The sequence below is a fragment of the Papio anubis genome, chromosome 4, assembly GCF_008728515.1.
Source record: "Papio anubis isolate 15944 chromosome 4, Panubis1.0, whole genome shotgun sequence".
Taxonomy (NCBI): domain Eukaryota; kingdom Metazoa; phylum Chordata; class Mammalia; order Primates; family Cercopithecidae; genus Papio; species Papio anubis.
The window spans coordinates 171,889,561-171,908,727 of record NC_044979.1 but is presented as its reverse complement, the minus strand read 5'-3'; the positions used below and the strand labels follow the sequence as shown (position 1 = coordinate 171,908,727).

General features: G+C 45.5%; 1 protein-coding gene across 4 annotated transcripts in view; it reads right to left on the bottom strand.

The window, feature by feature from the left end:
• Window positions 1-812: 812 nt before the first annotated feature.
• Window positions 813-19,167, bottom strand: part of CHAF1B (chromatin assembly factor 1 subunit B) — a 31,434-nt gene continuing 13,079 nt past the window's right edge. For 2 of the 4 annotated variants that reach the window (XM_031665731.1, XM_031665730.1), the window contains exons 7-14: window positions 18,086-18,170; window positions 15,064-15,157; window positions 8,806-8,875; window positions 8,183-8,274; window positions 6,026-6,167; window positions 4,312-4,743; window positions 2,260-2,354; window positions 1,859-2,095 (exon numbers count right to left, since the gene is read on the bottom strand). In XM_031665731.1, the coding sequence (XP_031521591.1) occupies window positions 1,998-2,095; window positions 2,260-2,354; window positions 4,312-4,743; window positions 6,026-6,167; window positions 8,183-8,274; window positions 8,806-8,875; window positions 15,064-15,157; window positions 18,086-18,170 (1,108 nt within the window). In that variant the 3' untranslated portion in view covers window positions 1,859-1,997. Of the gene's footprint in view, window positions 1,369-1,857; window positions 2,171-2,259; window positions 2,355-4,311; window positions 4,744-6,025; window positions 6,168-8,182; window positions 8,275-8,805; window positions 8,876-15,063; window positions 15,158-18,085; window positions 18,171-19,167 lie in introns of those variants that run through there. The other 2 variants (XM_021935527.2, XM_031665732.1) reach the window with 2 other exon arrangements.

Genomic DNA, 19,167 nt, shown 5'->3' with positions numbered 1-19,167 from the left:
TAAAAATATAATAATTAGGCCAGGTGCAGTAGCTCACACTTGTAATCCCAGCACTTTGGGAGACCAAGGCAGGCAGATCACCGGAGGTCAGGAGTTAAGATACCAGCCTGGCCAACATGGCAAAACCGCATCTCTACTAAAAATACAAAAATTAGCTGGATATGGTGGCACACGCCTGTAATCCTAGCTACTTGAGAGGCAGAGGCAGGAGAATCGTTTGAACCCAGGAGGCGGAGGTTATAGTGAGCCGAGATCATGCCACTGCATTCCAGCCTGGAAGACAGAGCGAGACTCCATCTCAAAAAATAAAAAAAAAAGAAAAAAATATACATATATAATATGTGTGTGTGTACATATATATATGAGATATATATATATCATGCGTGTGTGTGTGTGTGAAATTAGCACGGCATGGTGGCACATGCCTGTGGTCCCAGCTACTCGGGCAACTGAGGTGGAAGGATCGCTTGAGCCCAGGAGGTCGAGGCTACAGTGAGCCGAGACAGCACCACTGCACTCCAGCATGGGCAACAGAGCAAGACCCTGTCTCAAAAAACAAAAAAGATACTTTTTTTGCTTTGAAAAACCGATCTAAAAAACTAACCTATTTAGATACCAAATTGTATATGAAATAAAATCTCAACTCTCTCTTTAGAATAAATAGATCCACAAAAATGCTAAGGAAATATACTACAACATTAACGAGGGTTACTTCTGGTGGGAAGATGATGGGTGATTCCCATCTTTTTCACTTCACTTAGTTACTAATAGAATAAGCACCGTTACCTTTAAAATCAGAAAACAAACACAACTACCTTCCAAAGTTTAATCAATAAACTCCTTAGAAGTGAAATCTAACAATCACTTCAAATACTCTAAAATTCAACAGAGTAAAATCTCAAATTACTTTCTCCTCTTCCTAATTCTTATTTAAAAGGAGTCCCTCCATGAAGTGTGTGCACTTTCACGAGGATGCCAGGGAGGACTCACCGATTTTCACACGGGATAACGGTGAACCGCTCCAGTTTCAGAAACTCATCAAAAAGAGGATTTACAATGTTAACATGTTCATGTCCCCAAGTTAAAAATGGATACTGAATACAACGGCATCCATATTTCTGGAGAAAAATCAGTACACGTGTCACTTCTGTTACAGAAATCCATTTACAGTGTCTGTCCCACGCCACGGAAGCCCTGGTCTCAGGCACCTCCAGCTTCACCGTCTCCCTGCACACACCGGGGGCCTGGTAAGTGTCAGGCAGAAGCCAAGGTCCCATCAAGGGTCCAGACTCTCCGTGCCTCCTTTGTTTCCATCGAGTCTGGGCCGCTTTAGCTCTGGGGAACTGCCCTGAGCATCTCCAGGCGTCTCTGCAACATTAACAAACATAAGGTTGGCAAGTAAATGAAGAATTCTGGAAGTCAAGGGCTGACATTTACAGAATACAGAGCCAAGACATGGAACTGAGCTGCCTGGCAAGATCCTATACTGATATAAGGGAAGGGTCTATAGAGCGGTTCTCAACCAGGGCTGATTTTGCCTCTCAAGGGACAGTGGGCAATGCCTAGTGGCATTTTAGAATGTCATGGGCAAACCGGGCACAGTGGCTCACGCCTGTAATCCCAGCACTTTGGGAGGCTGAGGCGGGTGGATCATTTGAGGTCAGGAGTTGAAGACCAGCCTGGCCAATATGGTGAAACCCTGTCTCTACTAAAAATACAAAAATTACCCGGGTGTGGTGGTGCATGCCTGTAGTCCCAGCTACTCGGGAGGCCAAGGCAGGAGAATTGCTTGAACCCGGGAGGTGGAGGTTGCAGTGAGCCGAAATCGTGTCACTGCATTCCAGCCTGGGCGACAGAGCGAGACTCCATCTCAAAAAAAAAGAAAGAAAGAAAAAAAAAGTATGTCATGGGCAAGAAGTAGCACCCAGGGATGCTGCTAAACATCCTGTAATACACAGGACAGTCCCCCACAACTAAGAATTACCTGGCCCAAAAGGTCAATAGCCATCAGGTGGAGACACTTGAGCTAAACGATCTCCTACTGAACCCACTCCATGGCTCACCAGGATGCTCTCACTGGCCAGGTGCCTCCCTGCTGAGGGGTCAACACGCAGCCAGTGGGTTTAAACAGTGGTTCCAATAAGGTGCATCCTTGCTGTCTCAGAACTGACTTAAAATTAGATAGCATTAATTTCCAAAAGAACAAAAGAAAAGATATTGCACCTTTAATTATATTAAACCAGTAACAATATTACGTACCTGACTGAATTTCTTCTGTAGAAGGGGTGGAAATCACACTGGTTGGTACAGAATTTGGTGGAGTGTCTGTCTTTAAGGGTGTTAAGTTTATTCTCCTTCATTCAAAAAAAAAAAAAAAAAGTAGAGGGGTGCATGGTTCATTAGTATCACAGGAATTGTTTATGTACCATATCAACCTTCAAAACTACCAAAGGAAATACTTAGATTTTCAGCTGAACATATGGTTCAAGGCATTAAATAGTAAGATGTGACCACTTGTTTAACAACTGAGGGTTACATTCATGTATTAAGTTAAACCATCACATTTATAATAGTCAACTTAAACCATAACCAGTCATCTAAAAGTTTCAAAACCTGGGTTCTGTTCATTATCCATGGTTTTGTGAACACTCTGCTGGCTGCTGTAAAAGGCAGTCAGATATGGCTTCTACACATGGAAAGTGCCAAAACACAGATAATACTTTTTACAAATCCAGAGTGTTGGGCTGGGCGAGGTGGCTCATGCTTGTAATCCCAGCAGTTTGGGAGGCCGAGGCGCGCAGATCACTTGAGCTCAGGAGTTTTTGACCAGCCTGACCAACATGGCGAAACCCCATCTCTACTAAAAATACAAAAAGTCAGCCAGGCATGGTGGCACATGCCTGTAATCCCAGCTACCTGAGAGGCTGAGGTAGGACAATCACTTGAACCCAGAAGGCGGAGGTTGCAGTGAGCAGAGAGCGTGCCATGGCACTCCAGCCTGGGCAACAAAGTGAGACCCTGTCTCACATGAATAAATAAATAAATAAAAACCCAGAGTCTTAATTTTCAACAGCTATTCTTGTTTGTAAAAGATTACACCTTCAAGAAGCTTGGTAAATAATTCAGAAGAAATCAAGAGGGGGAAAATAATTTAATACCAAAAATAGTTCAAGGAATACCTTCTGTCACATAAAAACAAATAGAAAAATTGTAAAATACCTTGCTAATCTGCAGAAAGAAATGAGAGATTTTAAGAGGGCGGTAAAGCCAGCAACCCACACACATATTATGAACTTGCCAAAGAAGACCTGTGGCCACAGGAGAGGCTGAGAGGCACAGGGCGCTCTGTCCAGCTCGCCGTCCCCACCACTCCCCTCTGCATGCCACTCCCCAGCCCTCCTCCTGACTCAGTTTATGGGAAGGCTGGGAAGCAGAGGGCCTGGTGGAGAAGGAACTACACAGGATCAGAGGAGTAACTGGGTATCAGCTGCAGGGAAGGATGGAAACGGGAGGCTGTGCTGCCTGACGGCGAAGGATGTGCTAGGCGGCTCTGTATCCAGTAGGAGTGGCAGACACAGGCGTGCGTGCCAGACATAGAAGTAAGCAGGGAAGAAATGACTCTGCACCTCCCTGGGGATTATTTATGAGATCAGGACCCCCGTTTCTCACGGACCAGGCTGCTGGAGACATCAAACGGAGTCTCAGGAAGACACTCCTAGAATTGCCTACATCCTGGGCAGGACAGCATAAATAAAAAACAGGACCTGCTTCCTGTCCTTGGGGGCTCATAACCAGCAGGGAAACTGAAGCATCAAAGCACCTGCTACAGAATCTGATGTGTGGTGACAAGGGAAAGGCTGAAGGGCCACAGAGCCTGCAAACAGAGAGGCTACATTCACATGGGTCTTTCAGAAGACTCCCGGCGTCACCAAGAGGAAGAGAGGTACAGGGTTTCCCCAGAGAAGGGAAGGACAGAAGCCTCAAAGGGCAGAGTGTGCTCTGGGAAGATGACATTCAGGTCTGGGCTAGAGATGAAGGCCACGGACTCAGGAGAGAGAGTGGCCACAGTCCTGGATGACAGGCTGCAGCCAAATCACAAGCCTGGGCTTTATCTGACAGGCAGGAACTGAAGGAACAAACAGGCCTATATGCAAGAAATGACACTCTCGGATTTGAAGTTAAGAATCTCTCTGGCAACCTACTGGCATGAAGTATTCGCCGCCTGGAATTTCACCTGCGGCAGGGTGGGAGCGTTCTGTTTGCATTTCACGTTTCATTTTGCAATGACAACTTGTTCCAACAAGGTCTTACCGGGGCGTTGTCTTGCTCCAGGCTTGCAGTGTGTTCAGAGTGACCCTCCGGGATGGGTGGCCTTTTGTGTTTTGACTCCTGGGCTGCAGGGTCTTCTCCTCTGAAGGCCCCGGCAAGGGGCTTTTGACAGCAGGAGTGATGGAGGGAGGGTCTCTGATGGCTGTTGGGGCTGGGGCCTGTCTGGCTTGAGGAGGGGTTGTGCCGGGGCTGCTGGGGTCTTGGCTTCTGCTGGCAGGGGCTCCCTCTACCGGTCTGGGTCCTGGCGAAGACCCTCGATGTGTCTGACTCTTGGTTTTCTTTGCTGTATCAGGAGTTCTCATGCTCAAAACTGGCTTCTCTTTCAAAGGAATTCCAAGTTCATCTTTCTCAAATGTCACAAACGAGCAGTAACCGTCCGTGGAAGAAATGGCCAAGAAGGCGCCATCACTGGACCTTCATCCCCAAAATAGGGAAAAGTTACAGACCTTACCAACACTCTCACATCTAGTTAGAAGAGGGAAGTTCAAGCAAAATCACAAGCTTGTCTGAAGGCAAAAACCAGGGAAAAGATACGACTGGAAAAGAGTGTGTGATAGCAACTCACTCATGCAGTTTCATCACGATTTGCTAAGTCACTGCAACCTATCTGTGCTACTAGCAACTTGCACTTGAATAGGCCGGGCACAGTGGCTCACACCTGTAATCCCAGCACTTTGGGAGGCCAAGGCAGGTGGATCATTTGAGGTCAGGAGTTCAAGACCAGCCTGGTCAACCTGGTGAAACCCTGTCTCTACTACAAATACAAAAAAATTAGCCAGGCATGGTGGCAGGCGCCTATAATCCCACCTACTCGGGAGGCTGAGGCAGGAGAATCGCTTGAACCCAGGAAGCAGAGGTTGTAGTGAGCTGAGACTGTGCCACTGCACTCCAGCCTGGGTGACAGACTGAGACTCCATTTCAAAAAAAAAAACTCACACTGAGCCAAGCAAGCCGCGGAGGCTGAATTGGGGACCCAAAGGTGGTGGAAGGGCAGCGGTGAGTGACATTCTCTAGACAGGCCCAGCTCGGGGCACTTCCCTGTCCTGGGCAGCAGGGACATGCAGGGGAGGGCTTCTTCCCAGAGGGCCTCAGGAATCCCCAGATGGCCAGGGAGTCTACAGGGCCTCCGCTCAGTTTATCAGAGTCCAGTTAACCCCACAAGGCAATCTGAATGCCATCAAAACCCATCAGTGTGAAAATAAGAAGCAAGTATTATGGCACACTAGAAATGGCTTTTCCTTTTAATGTTGATTCCTTTAAAAAATAAAATTGGGCCAGGTGCAGTAGCTCATGCCTGTAATCCCAGCACTTTGGGAGGCTGAGGCAGGAGGATCGCTTGAGCCCAGGAGCTTGAGACCAGCCTGGCCGACATGGCGAAACCCCATCTCTACTAAACCACAAGAATTAGCCAGGCGTAGTGGTGCACACCTGTAATCCCAGCTACTTGGGAAGCTGAGGCATGAAAATCACTTGAACCTCGGAGGTGGAGGTTGCAGTGAAACGAGATCACACCACTGCACTCCAGCCTGGGTGACAAGAGTGATACTTGGTCTCAAAAAAGCAAATAAGAAACAAAATTGGTGAATATGTCCCCCAAAGCCATCTTTAGTAACGAAATGCTCCCTAACCCCAGGGTCTCTTCCAGGGTACGGCCATGGGCTCCTTCACTCACTCTCCCTCATTAGCAGCCACTCACCATGAAATGTCACTGAGCGTGTGGTAATGTATATTAGACACGTAACCGAAAGGGAAGGACTGCTGGGTGTCATACAGAAGCACGGAGTCCTCCGAGGCCACAGCAAACACGAGGCGGTAGGGCAGAGTCATCAGCTCCACACCTGGGGGTCGGGGACAGAGACAAAGTAAAACCACAGAAACAAGGCTTCTGACCGGGCGCAATGCGCAATGGCTCACGCCTAGAATCCCAGCACTTTGGGAGGCCGAGCTGGGTGGATCACTTGAGCTCAGGAGTTTGAGACCAGCCTAAGCAACATGGCAAAACCCCGTCTCTATCAAAAATACAAAAATTAGCCAGGCATGCGGGTGTGTGCCTGTAGTCCCAACTACTCAGGAGGCTGAGACAGGAGAATCGCTTGAACCCAGGAGGCGGAGGTTGCAGTGAGCTGAGATTGTGCCACTGCACTCCAACCTTGGCGGCAGAGGAAGACTCTATCTCAAAGAAAAAAAAGAGAATATTTATAGGAATAAAATACATCCAGCATCCACTAAGGTCAAATTCAGTGTCTGGTATCTAATCAAAAAGTACCAGGCAAACAAAGAAACAGGGAGATATGACCCACAAGGAGGAGAAAAAAAATCAAAACCAACCTGTATACAAGGACATTAAAAGAGCTATTATAACTGTGTTCTATAGGCTTAAGAAGCAAGAGGAAACTGAGGTGGGCAGATCACCTGAGGTCAGGAGTTCGAAACCAGCCTGGCCAACATGGCAAAACCTTATCTCTACCAAAAATAAAAACATTAGCTGGGTGTGGTGGCACACACCTGTAATCCCAGCTACTCGGGAGGCTGAGGTGGGAGATTCACTTGAACCTGGGAGGTGGAGGCTGCAGTGAGCCGAGATTATACCACTGCACTCTAGCCTGGGCAACAGAGAGAGACTCCTTCTCAAAAAAAAAAAAAAAAAAAAAAAAAAAAGAAAGCAGCAAGAGGAAAGATGGAGCGTGGAGAGGCACAAATATATAAAGAAAACCCAAAGTGAACCTCTAGAGATGACAACCACAACAACGAAAAACACACCAGATGGGACCAAGGGCAGAGCATGCAGCAGAAAGGGTTAGCAAACTCAAAACACAGCTATACAGACTTCCAAAATCAAACACTGGAAGAAGAAAAAAACAAAAAAAGTAAGCAGTATCAAAGGCCAGGAACGAATTTCAAAGGACCTAATATAATACATGTGCAATGGGGAGTATTTGAATAAGAGAAGGGGATGACAGAAATAATATTTGAAGGAAAAATGGCTGAAACTTCCCAAATGTAATAAAAACTATAAACTGATAGGTCTATGAAGTTCAGTGAACCCCAAGCACAAGAAAACATAAAGAAAATGGCTGGGCGTGGTGGCTCACACCTATAATCCCAGTATTTTGGGAGACCGAGGTGGGTGGATCACCTGAGGTCAGGCGTTCGAAACCAGCCTGGCCAACATGGCAAAATCTCGTCTCTACTAAAAATACAAAAATTAGCTGGGTGTGGTGGCGTGTGCGTATAATCCCAGCTACTCTGGAGGACAGGTTGGGAGGCAGAGGTTGCAATGAGCTGAGATTGCACCACTGCACTCCAGCCTGGGCAACAGAGCAAGATTCCATCTCAAAAAAAAAAAAAAAAAGAAAAGAAAAGTGATAATGAGAGACATAGACAAACAAAAGGAGTATGGCTATTCCTTTTAAAGTGCCTTAAATAAGAAAATAAATCCTGAAAAAAGAAAAAAAAAAAAAAAACTGACATGTATTTTGATAACCTCAGTCTTTGCTCCAGCTTTTAAGAATAACTAAACCAGGCCAGGCATGGGGGCTCACACCTGTAATCCCAGCACTTTGGGAGGCCGAGGCAGGTGGATCACTTGAGTCCAGGAGCTCAAGACCAGCCTTGGTAACATGCTGAAACTCTGTCGCTACCAAAAATACAAAAATTAACCAGTCTCATAACCTGGTCTCAAAATAAATAAATAAATAGATTTAAATGTAAAAATAAAATATTTTAAAAATAACTGAACTGAACCAAACCCGCATACCCACCTTTCCCTGTAAGACAGAATCCAAATCTCCACCCCACTCTGGTGACCCATTTCGGAGAGAAAACATAATGCACCCTGAGGCACTGAGGATACCTGTTTCCACCACTGGCCTCAGTTCAAAGTAGACCGGACAGCAGCGAACAGCAAGAGTGGCTTTTCCAGGACACGGAAGATGAGCGATGGGCCTAATGGATTAATTGCAGTGTTAGGAAAAGGCACTGTGACTCAGCGAAAGCAAAAATAAAAGGTAAACATTTCGGCAGGGCACGGTGGCTCACGCCTATAATCCCAGCACTTTGGGAGGAGGAGGCAGGCAGATCACCTGAGGTCAGGAGTTCAAGACCAGCCTGACCAACATGACAAAACCCCATCTCTACTAAAAAAAAAATACAGGCCAGGTGCAGTGACTCATGCTTGTATTCCCAGCACTTTGGGAGGCTGAGGCAAGCGAATCACTTGAGGTCAGGAGTTTGAAACCAGCCTGGCCAACATGGTGAAACTTCATCTCTACTAAAAACAGAAAAATTAGCTGGGGGTGGTGGCGGGCACCTGTAATCCCAGCTACTCGGGAGGCTGAGGCAGGAGAACCACTTGAACCCGGGAGGCAGAGGTTGCAGCAAGCAGAGATCGCACCATTGCACTCCAGCATGTGCAACAAGAGCAAAACTCTGTCTAAAATAAAGGTAAATATTTCAAACATTTCCTTGACTGCATACCTTTTAAGATTCTTCCTGGAGAAAACATAAGTGGTATTCATTACATTTTCACCAGATTCCACACATCCAGCTGGGGAGCAGGGAAGGGAGGGAGAGGAAAGAAAAGTCACTGTTTCAGCAAACTGTTCTGTTCTGTTCACCAACGGAAACTCAAGAGCCTTCAGTTCCGGTTTGCAAAATAGCTCCCCCTGAAGTTATATTCTCTAGACAATGTTGTGACTGAGCACAAAAACAAATATTCCAGCACTGTCTGGTCTCGGCCTTTACTCCAGTTCTACCTACTTGTCATCTCCACCTACCTGTGGGCAGTCCCCGGGGACCCGGTTCTGATCTTGGGCCGGGAGAACATAGTGAGCCTTTGCCACAGGGCACCTTTGAGCCTCCAGGCAATTCCTGGATTGACGCACCGTGACTAGATTCAGCTGCCCAGGCTCCTTTCTCCCTAAGACCCTCATCTCTATTCCCTAGATTCCAGCCTTGGATGCTATCCAAAGGCTGAGACTAGCCTTTCCCCAACTTCCCTATCCGGCCATGAGGCTACCAGGAGACCTTGCCCTCTGCTGAAACCTCCAGCCTCCTTCAGAACCTGACTTTGCTCTGGGGAACAGTCTCCATCTGAGAGCTCTTCTCCACTCACCCCGTGCTGTACTTAAAACAGTTCAGCCCTGTCAGAGTGACCATCATACACTGCTGCTCTTACACTAACATCTCCCTGTTTTATGTTATTTCTTGATACATATACACACACATAACTTTACATATGACCGTTTCATATCTACCAGGGAGGGCAGTAGACAGTATCAATAGTCTTTTTTTTTTTTTTTTAATTAATACATTCTACATAGCTGCCCTCTTTTCTTTTGAGACAGAGTCTTGCTCTGTCACCCAGGCTGGAGTGCAGTGGCGTGATCTTGGCTCACTGCAACCTCCACCTCCAGGGTTCAAGCAATTCTCCTGCCTCAGCCTCCTGACTAGCTGGGATTACAGGCGCCTGCCATGATGTCCGGCTAATTTTTGTATTTTTAGTAGAGATGGGGTTTCACCATGTTGGCCAGAGGGATCTCAAACTCCTGACCTCGAGTGATCTGCCCTTCTAGGCCTCCCAAAGTTCTGGGATTACAGGCATGAGCCACTGCACCCAGGCCCCTCTTTTCATCCCACTCCATTCTTCCATCCCCAAGAAATCCATTTTAACATTCAACAAACCATTATGTCATCTGTATATTTCCCCCATGCTCACAAAATCATTACAATCAGTTATAACTCAATCACATATATACCTCTATGATTTTTTTTTTTTTGAGACAGAGTCTAGCTCTGTCGCCCAGGCTGGAGTGCAGTGGCACGATCTCGGCTCACTGCAAGCTCCGCCTCCCAGGTTCACGCCATTCTTCTGCCTCAGCCTCCCGAGTAGCTGGGACTACAGGCGCCTGCCACCACTCCTGGCGAATCTTTTTGTATTTTTAGTAGAGATGGGATTTCACCGTGTTTGCCAGGATGGTCTCGATCTCCTGAACTCATGATCCGCCCACCTTGGCCTCCCAAAGTGCTGGGATTACAGGCGTGAGCCACCGCGCCTGGAGGAGGATTTTTTTTTATTTAGTCCATTTGTTTTACAAAGCAGGGTATTATTGACACTTCTGCTTATTTTGCTACTTTCAATCCACTACTCACGAAAATTAACTTGCATAGCACTGATGCATTATTTTTTTGTAGCTGCATAATATTTACTGCAAGATTCATTCACCCAGCCTCTGTTAATGAGTATTTATTTGCTTTTGGTTTTTTACCACTATAAACAATGCTTGCAATAAGCATACTTGAACATACACTTTTTTTTTTTTTTTTGGAGACAGAGTCTCACTCTGTTGCCCAGGCCGGAGTGCATTGGCGTGATCTTGGCTCACTGCAACCTCTGCCTCCTGGGTTGGAGCAATTCTCCTGCCTCAGCCTCCCGAGTAGCTGGGACTACAGGTGTGCATCACCACGCCTGGCTAATTTTTGTATTTTTAGTAGAGACAGGGTTTTGCCATGTTGGCCAGGCTGGTCTTGAACTCCAGACCTCAGGTGATCCACCCACCTTGGCCTCCCAGAGTGCTGGGATCACAGGCTTGAGCCACCACGCCCGGCCAGTTTCCAGCCTTAATTGGGTCTTCTCCATTCATAGAATGTCCTTCTATATTTCCTTACAAGAGTTTTCTATTTTTACCTTTTGTGTTTAAGTACTGAATTCACCTGGAATTTATTTTTTAGATCTAGGGAAGGGGTCCGATTTTATCTTCTTCCACATATCTGGCTACCCCAGCACTACTCATTCAATAACAGAGTCCTTCCTTTGCAAGATCCATCTCTTGTACAACATGGTGATTATGGTTCATAGCAATGTACTATATTCCTGAAAAATGCTAAGAGAGTAGATATAAAGTGTTCAAACCACAGAAATCCTAATTATGTGAGATCATGCTATGCTAATTAGCTAGATTTAGTCATTCCACAACATATATATACTTCAAAACATGTCATACACAACTACATACAATTTCATCTGTCAATTAAAAAAAAAGAGAGGAGGCTGGGTGTGGTGGCTCATGCCTGTAATCCCAGCACTTTGGGAGGCTGAGGCAGGTGGATCGCCTGAGGTCAGGAGTTCGAGACCACCCTGGCCAACACGGTGAAACCTTGTCTCTACTGAAAATACAAAAATTAGCTGGGCATGGTGGCAGGCGCCTGTAATCCCAGCTACTCGGGAGGCTGAGGCAGAAGAATCGCTTGAACCCGGGAGATGGAGGTTGCAGTGAGCCACGATCACGCCAATGCACTCAAGCCTGGGCGACAGGGGTGAAACTCTGTCTCAAAAAAAAGAGGAATAGGTCTTTGTCCAATCTCAACACTTCCCAGCCTTCTTAATGACAAATTCTTGTCGTATTTGCCTTCAGTGTCTAATTCTCTTGAGAATTATTTAAGTAACATACAATTAATTACAAATAAATAACAGATTTGTTTTCCACTGGAACAGTACCTGAGGTCATATATTAAATTGCCTTATATCCTGAGATCTTCTTCTGGACTCTGTGTTCTGGTCCACTAATCTATTTGTTTGGTCCTCTAGCAACACCATACTGATTGGATAAAAGTAGTGTTATAGTATCTTCTGACATGTGGCGAGGCAAATGCCCTCCCAACCAAGTATCACTGGGTTTTTTTCATACTTCCTTGGCTATTCTTCAGCATTTATTCTACTAAACAAAGCTGAAATTTCATCCAATTAAAAAAAAAAAACTTTAATGCAATTCTAATTGGAAATGAAATTGGTATGTTAATTGTTAGAACATGATATATCTTTCCATTTGTTCAGAACTTGTTTTATAACCTTCAATAAGACCTTCTAGGCTTCTCCATAAAGGTCCTGCCCCTTCCTTCTTAAATTTACTTCTGCCAGGGTGTGGTGGCTCACACCTGTAATCCCAGCTCTTTGGGAGGCTGAGATGGAAGGCTGCTTGAGCCCAGGAGTTTAAGACCAGCCTGGGCAACACAGCAAGACCCTGTCTCTACAAAAAAATAAGAAAATTAGCCGGGCATGGTGCTACATGCCCATGGTCCCAGCTACTAGGGAGGCTGAGATGGGAGGATTCCCTGAACTCAGGAGATCAGGGCTGCAGTGATGCAGTGGGCCATGATCACACCACCATACTCCAGCCTGGGTGACAGAGTGAGACCCTGTCTCAAAATAAATAAATACATAAATACATTTACTCCATGTGTTTTGCAGGCTTTGCACTACAATGAATAAAATATTTCTCCTCCTTCCATTTCTAAGTACTCACTGCCAATATAGACGAAAGATCACAGATTTTTATATATTTTACACTATCCAGCCATCTTATCAAATTCTTTTAAAAATTCTAATAGTATTTTGAAAATCTCTTGGATTTTCTAGAAACACAATCGTATTGCAGATTTTTATCTCTTCTTTTCCGATCTTTGTAATTTCATTTTCCTGTTTTTCCCACACTAACACCACAAACAATAATAATGTTGATAACAGACATCCACCCTGCTTGATTTTAATTGAAAATATTTTTAGAATGGCCACTAAGTAAAGGATTTGAAACTGGGGCCGGGCACGGTGGCTCACATACCTGTAACCTGTAATCCCAGCACTTTGGGAGGCCAAGGTGGGCAAATCACCTGAGATAAGAAGTTTGGGACCAGTCTGGCCAACATGGCAAAACCCCGTCTCTACTAAAAACACAAAAATCATCTAGTCATGGTGGCAGACGCCTGTAATCTCAGCTACTCAGGAGGCTGAGGCAGGAGAATCGCTTGAACCCAGGAGGTGGAGGCTACAGTGAGCCAAGATGGTGCCACTGCACTCCAGCTGGGGTGACCAAGCGAGATTCCTTTAAAAAAAAAAAAAAAAAGGCCAGGCGTGGTGGCTCACGCCTGTAATCCCAGCACTTTGGGAGGCTGAGACAGGTGGATCATAAGGTCAGCAGTTTGAGACCAGCCTAAGCAACATGGTAAAACCCTGTCTCTACAGGCCGGGCGCGGTGGCTCAAGCCTGAATCCCAGCACTTTGGGAGGCCGAGACGGGCGGATCACAAGGTCAGGAGGTCAGAGACCATCCCTGGCTAACATGGTGAAACCCGTCTCTACTAAAAATACAAAAACTAGCCAGGCGAGGTGGCGGTAGCCTGTAGTCCCAGCTACTCGGAGGCTGAGGCAGGAAGAATGCGTAAACCGGGCCGGGCTTGCAGTGAGCTGAGATCCGGCCACTGCACTCCCAGCCTGAAGTGGGCCGAGACTCCGTCTCAAAAAAAAAACCCTGTCTCTACTAAAAACACAAAAAAATTAGTGGGGAGTGGTAGCGCACGCCTGTAATCCCAGCTACTCAGGAGGCTGAAGTAGGAGAATCGCTTGAACCCAGGAGGCGGAGGTTGCAGTGGTGAGCGGAGATCGCACCACTGCACTCCAGCCTGGGCAACAGAGCGAGATTCTGTCTCAAAAAGAAAAATGATTTATTACTGGGTTTAGTGAATAACTTCTAATAAATGTTTAGTAACTAACTTTAGTAAATATAACCTAAACAATTACTTATTCTTGGGCCTGAGACTTCTTGAGCCACAGTGTCGTTCCCACATGTTCCGCAGTGTTCTTTAAAGCCCTACCCACACAGCTGCATGTGTGATTCACACCCTTCTCAGGCACTCCCTGGCTCAGCTGGGATGGGACTCAGTGGCAAAGCTGGCCGGTGCCCTCCCGTTTGGCCCAACCCTGGGCTCTGTTGTCATCTTTATGCACAGGATGGTCCTGGAGCCATGGCAATGAGCAGACATTCTCCTCTGAGAACACTGTGGCCACAACACTGCCTAGCCTTACTTGCTGGGCTGAGCTCCTTTCCTTCCTAGGGACAATAAACCTATCTTGTCCTTGCTACTTGGCTGACCTTTTGATTTTGACCACTGCTGCTTTACAAGTTTGTCCATGTGTCTAATGCTGTCACAAATGCGCTTCTTTATTGTGGAGAATAAAAACAATAAAGGAGCTTTATTTTTGGCTTTAGCACTATGACTTCCATATACGTGTTAATGAATGGAAAAGCATTCATTGAAAGGTTTACATAGTAAAGTTTATTTTATTTTATTTTATTTTTTTGAGATAAGTCATCACTCTGTTTCCCAGGATGGAGTACAGTGGTGCGACCGCGGCTCATTGCACTTCCGCCTCCCGGGTTCAAGCGATTCTCCTGCCTCAGTCTCCCAAGTAGCTGGGATTACAGGTATGAGCCACCAAACCCAGTTAATTTTTGTATTTTTAGTAGAGAGGGGGTTTCACCAAGTTGGCCAGGCTGGTCATGAACTCTTGACCTCAAGTGATCCACCCACCTCAGCCTCCCAAAGTGCTGGGATTAGTGGTGTGAACCACTATGCCCGGCCAACAGTTAAATTTATCTAAGAGAAAATGCCTATCATTTTAATCTCATAACTCTCAAACTTTTCTGCACGTTAGAATCACTTGGAAATCTTCTTAAAATTCCAAAAGCCACGCCACCCAGACCAATTACACTATAATCTCTGGCGGTGGGACATAGGAGCCAGCGTTTGTTTTTTTAAGCTCTCCTGGAGGTTCCAATGGGCAGGTAAGTCGGGGACCCTCATTCTAACCAGCATTCACTGAACTGATAAGCAGCAGTGTAAAACGGGAGCTGACATCCCCGCTCGGCCCTCATTCCCTTAAGTCCAAAACTACGAAACACACCTGGCGTGAGCAGCAAAGATCCATCGGGAGTGAAACTCAGTCTACGGAAGAAAGACTTCATGCTGTCGTCGTGGAACATCCGGTAGCTTCTTGCCTGTCACACACAACATTTATTTTTATTATTATTTTTTTATTATTTTGTTTGTTTCTTTCTTTTCTACACACAAAGTTTAAACATTTTTCCAAATCTTTACACTCACAATAAAGGCTTCCCAACTGCTGTATGTGCCTATGGTTTTCTTTACATAGTGTCATTTATTGTTGACATAATCATAAATGAAACTGAAACATTACAAATCAGATAATTGTACAATACCGCAAGGGTAAACGTTCATGAAAACTGACCACACGTTTTTGTTAGGTAAAGCTATATGTATATATGTGTGTTTTATGTGTTCTAAAATTATTTTTAAAAACTCTTAAGAACACAAACCACAGGGTCAACAGTGGCATGTCTGGGGCTTGAGACTGGGAGATACTGGGAAGATGACCAGGAGACCTCTGCTTTCTATCTGTGTGGATTCATTTAGAATTTCCAACTGAACGCACTCTTTAGAGACAGTCTCATTCTGTCACCCAGGCTCAAATGCAGTGGCGCAATCATAGGTCAATGCAACCTAGAACTTCTGGGCTCAAAGCAATCCTCCCTTCTCAGCCTCCTGAGTAGCTAGGACTATAGGCACATGTCACCACATCCAGCTATTAATAAATGCACCCTTTAAAAAAAGAAAATTGTGGATTATTAAACTGGTAACCATTAATCTTTTAAAACAACATTTCTTGAACACCTGTGTGGGACAGTTTTTACTACTATTTATTGACATTTTATAAACATCAAGCATTTGCCAGACATGGTGGCTCACACCTATAATCCCAGCACTTTGGGAGGCCAAGGCAGGCGGATCACTTGAGTCCAGGAGTTCGAGACCAGCCTGGCCTACATAGCAAAACCCCATCTCTACTAAAATACAAAAATTACCCAAGTGTGGTGGCGCACACCTGTAATCCCAGCTACTCGGGAGGCTGAAGCAGGAGAACCGCTTGAACCCAGGAATTGAAGGTTGCAGTGAGCCAAGATCGTGTCACTGCAGTCCAGCCTGGGTGACAGAGCCAGACACTGTCTCAACAAACAAGCATTTAATTCTTAAGACTACAAGGAAGCAGGCATTACTATTCATATATATTGAATTTATATATTCAAATATATGTAATATATATTTATTTATATGTAATATAAAATATGTAAATATATGTAATATATAAATACAAAAATATAAAAAATCATATAAAATATATAAAATATATAATATATATTATATAATATACAGAAATATATATTTTATATATATATTTTTTTTGAGACAGAGCTTCACTCTTGTTGCCCAGGCTGGAGTGCAATGGCGTAATCTCGGCTCACTGCAAACTCCACCTCCCAGGTTCAGGTGATTCTCCTGTCTTAGCCTCCAGAGTAGCTGGGACTACAGGCATGCGCCACTATGCCCAGCTAATTTCTGTATTTTTAGTAGAGACAGGGTTTCACCATGTCAGCCAGGCTAGTCTCGAACTCCTGACCTCAGGTGATCTGCCCACCTCTGCCTCCCAAAGTGCTGAGATTACAGGCGTGAGCCACCACACCTGGCCAGCATTACTATTCTTACTTCACAGGTGTGACCTCTCAGTGCCTGTCAGCGCCCAGCCCACACTGCCTTACCCTGGTTCCTTGGGTGCATTTGCACCTTGTCCCCGTGTGGAGCCAATAACCAGCTTGCTCGCCTGCACCTTGCTGCCTGCCTCAGTAGCCTTGATTCCTTTAGAAATAGGGTCTTATTTTCATTTGCCAATTCTTTCAAAGTCAAAATCCTTCCTATTCCTAAATACCAGTGTTTTGGCTGGGTCTCTGCTGTCTGCTAGCAAAGCTCTCTACCTACCTGCCAAGAGAGTAAACTGCCTGCTGCCAGACAGATCCAACGCTCGACCTGCCTGTCTTCTGTTGCCTCGTGTAGGGATCTTCCCAGACCAGTAGTGACCAGCCCTTGCTACACCTGAGAATCACGGAGGCCCTGCTTAGCTCCAGCCAAGTGAATCACGCCACTGAGGCTGGGGCCATGGCATCCATATTTTTATTTTTATTTTATTTTTATTTATTTATTTATTTAGAGACTGAGTTTCGCTCTTGTCACCCAGGCTGGAGTGCAATGGCGCGATCTCAGCTCACTGCAACCTCTACCTCCCAGGTTCAAGCAATTATCCTGCCTCAGCCTCCTGGGTAGCTGGGATTACAGGCATGTGCCCGGCTAATTTTATATTTTTTGTAGAGATGGGGTTTCACCATGTTGGCCAGGTTGGTCCCAAACTCCTGACCTCAGGTGATCTGCCCGCCTCAGCCTCCCAAAGTGCTAGGATTATAGGCGTGAGCCATCATGCCCAGCCTTATTTCATTTTATTTTTGAAATAGAGTCTCGCTCTGTCGCCCAGGCCAGAGTGCAGTGGCATGATCTCGGCTCACTGCTGAGACCTCCACCTCCCAGGTTCAAGTGATTCTCATGCCTCGGCCTCCCTAGTAGCTGGGATTACAGGCCTGCACTACCATACCTGGCTAATTTTTGTAATTCATTGAGATGGGGTTTGGCCATGTTGGCCAGGTTGGTCTCAAACTCCTAACCTCAAGTGATCCACCCGCCTCAGTCTCCCAAAGTGCTGGGATTCCAGTCATGAGCCACCGCACCCGGCCAGCAACCATATTTGTAATTCTTCCCAAGTGATTCCACGGTGCAGCCAGGGTGAAAAACCACTGTCCTATCCTCCATCAGTGGCTCTCCCCTGGGCTCCAGATGTCCCCATTTCCATACAGACTAGCCCACCACAGTAACTGAGCCTTGACTGTCCAAAAGGAAACCTTATTGTAGTTCAGGAATCGGCTCCTTGAGGCCAGTGATTTGGCCGCAAGGGTATGGGAGGAGCTCACGACTTCCTAAGTCTCAGTTAAAGCGCTGCTGAAAAAGAATAGCAAAATATTTTATACCTCTCCTTCAGCACCTATTCCAGACAGCATCTTCGAAACATTAAAAGCCACACGCTTCTTCTGCATACTGTACACTCGCAGCACCCTGAAGAAAGAACATGTCTGATTTACCACTTCTAGTAAATGAATTATGCTTCACACAGAAACAACCTATTACCAACAGCCTATCACCACCTCAGCAACTTTCAGTCTGCAAAAGCCTTTACCCATGATATTCACAACTGGGTAATGAAGAAGGAAGCAAGCATTAACAACCTAAAGGATACTATAGGCTGGGCGCAGCGGCTCACGCCTGTAATCCCTTCACTTTGGGAGGCAGAGGCGGGTGGATCACTTGAGGTCAGGAGTTTGAGACCAGCCTGGCCAATATGGTGAAACCCCATCTCTACCAAAAATACAAAAAAGTAGCCAGGTGTGGTGGTGGGCGCCTGTGATCCCTGCTACTCGGGAGGCTGAGGCAGGAGAATCACTTGAACCCGGGAGGCAGAGGTTGCAGTGAGCCGAGATCATGCCACTGCACTCCAGCCTGAGCAGCAGAGCCAGACTCTGTCTCAAAAAAAAAAAAAAAAAAAAAATTTTGGTAAGTCACATTACTCCCACTAGCTAATCAGATTGTTTTACTGATGACTGTCTGAATAAAACACACTTATCAGAAAATAAATGGTATTTAGAATACAACAGGAAATTCTATGAAAAATAAACACTAACTCCTCCCTACCACTTTTATTCCAAGGCCATCTTATATTCAATTTGTTTTAATTAAAAGTAGTTAGATAAATATTCAAAAGGACTATTAAGTAATATAGGAGGCACTCCTCATTTTTAAAATATTTATTCCAACAATACAATTAAATGCAATTATGCCAGTAAACACAGCAACAAGACTTCTTTTCAGAAAGGACAAAAATAGTTTATTTTTATATCGATTTAAATGGAGTCATTAAAATCACTGGGCTTGGCGAGGTGGTTCACGCCTGTAATCCCAGCACTTTGGGAGGCCGAAGCGGGCAGGTCACCTGAGGTCAGGAGTTTCAGACCAACATGGTCAATATGGTGAAACTCTGTCTCTACTAAAAATACAA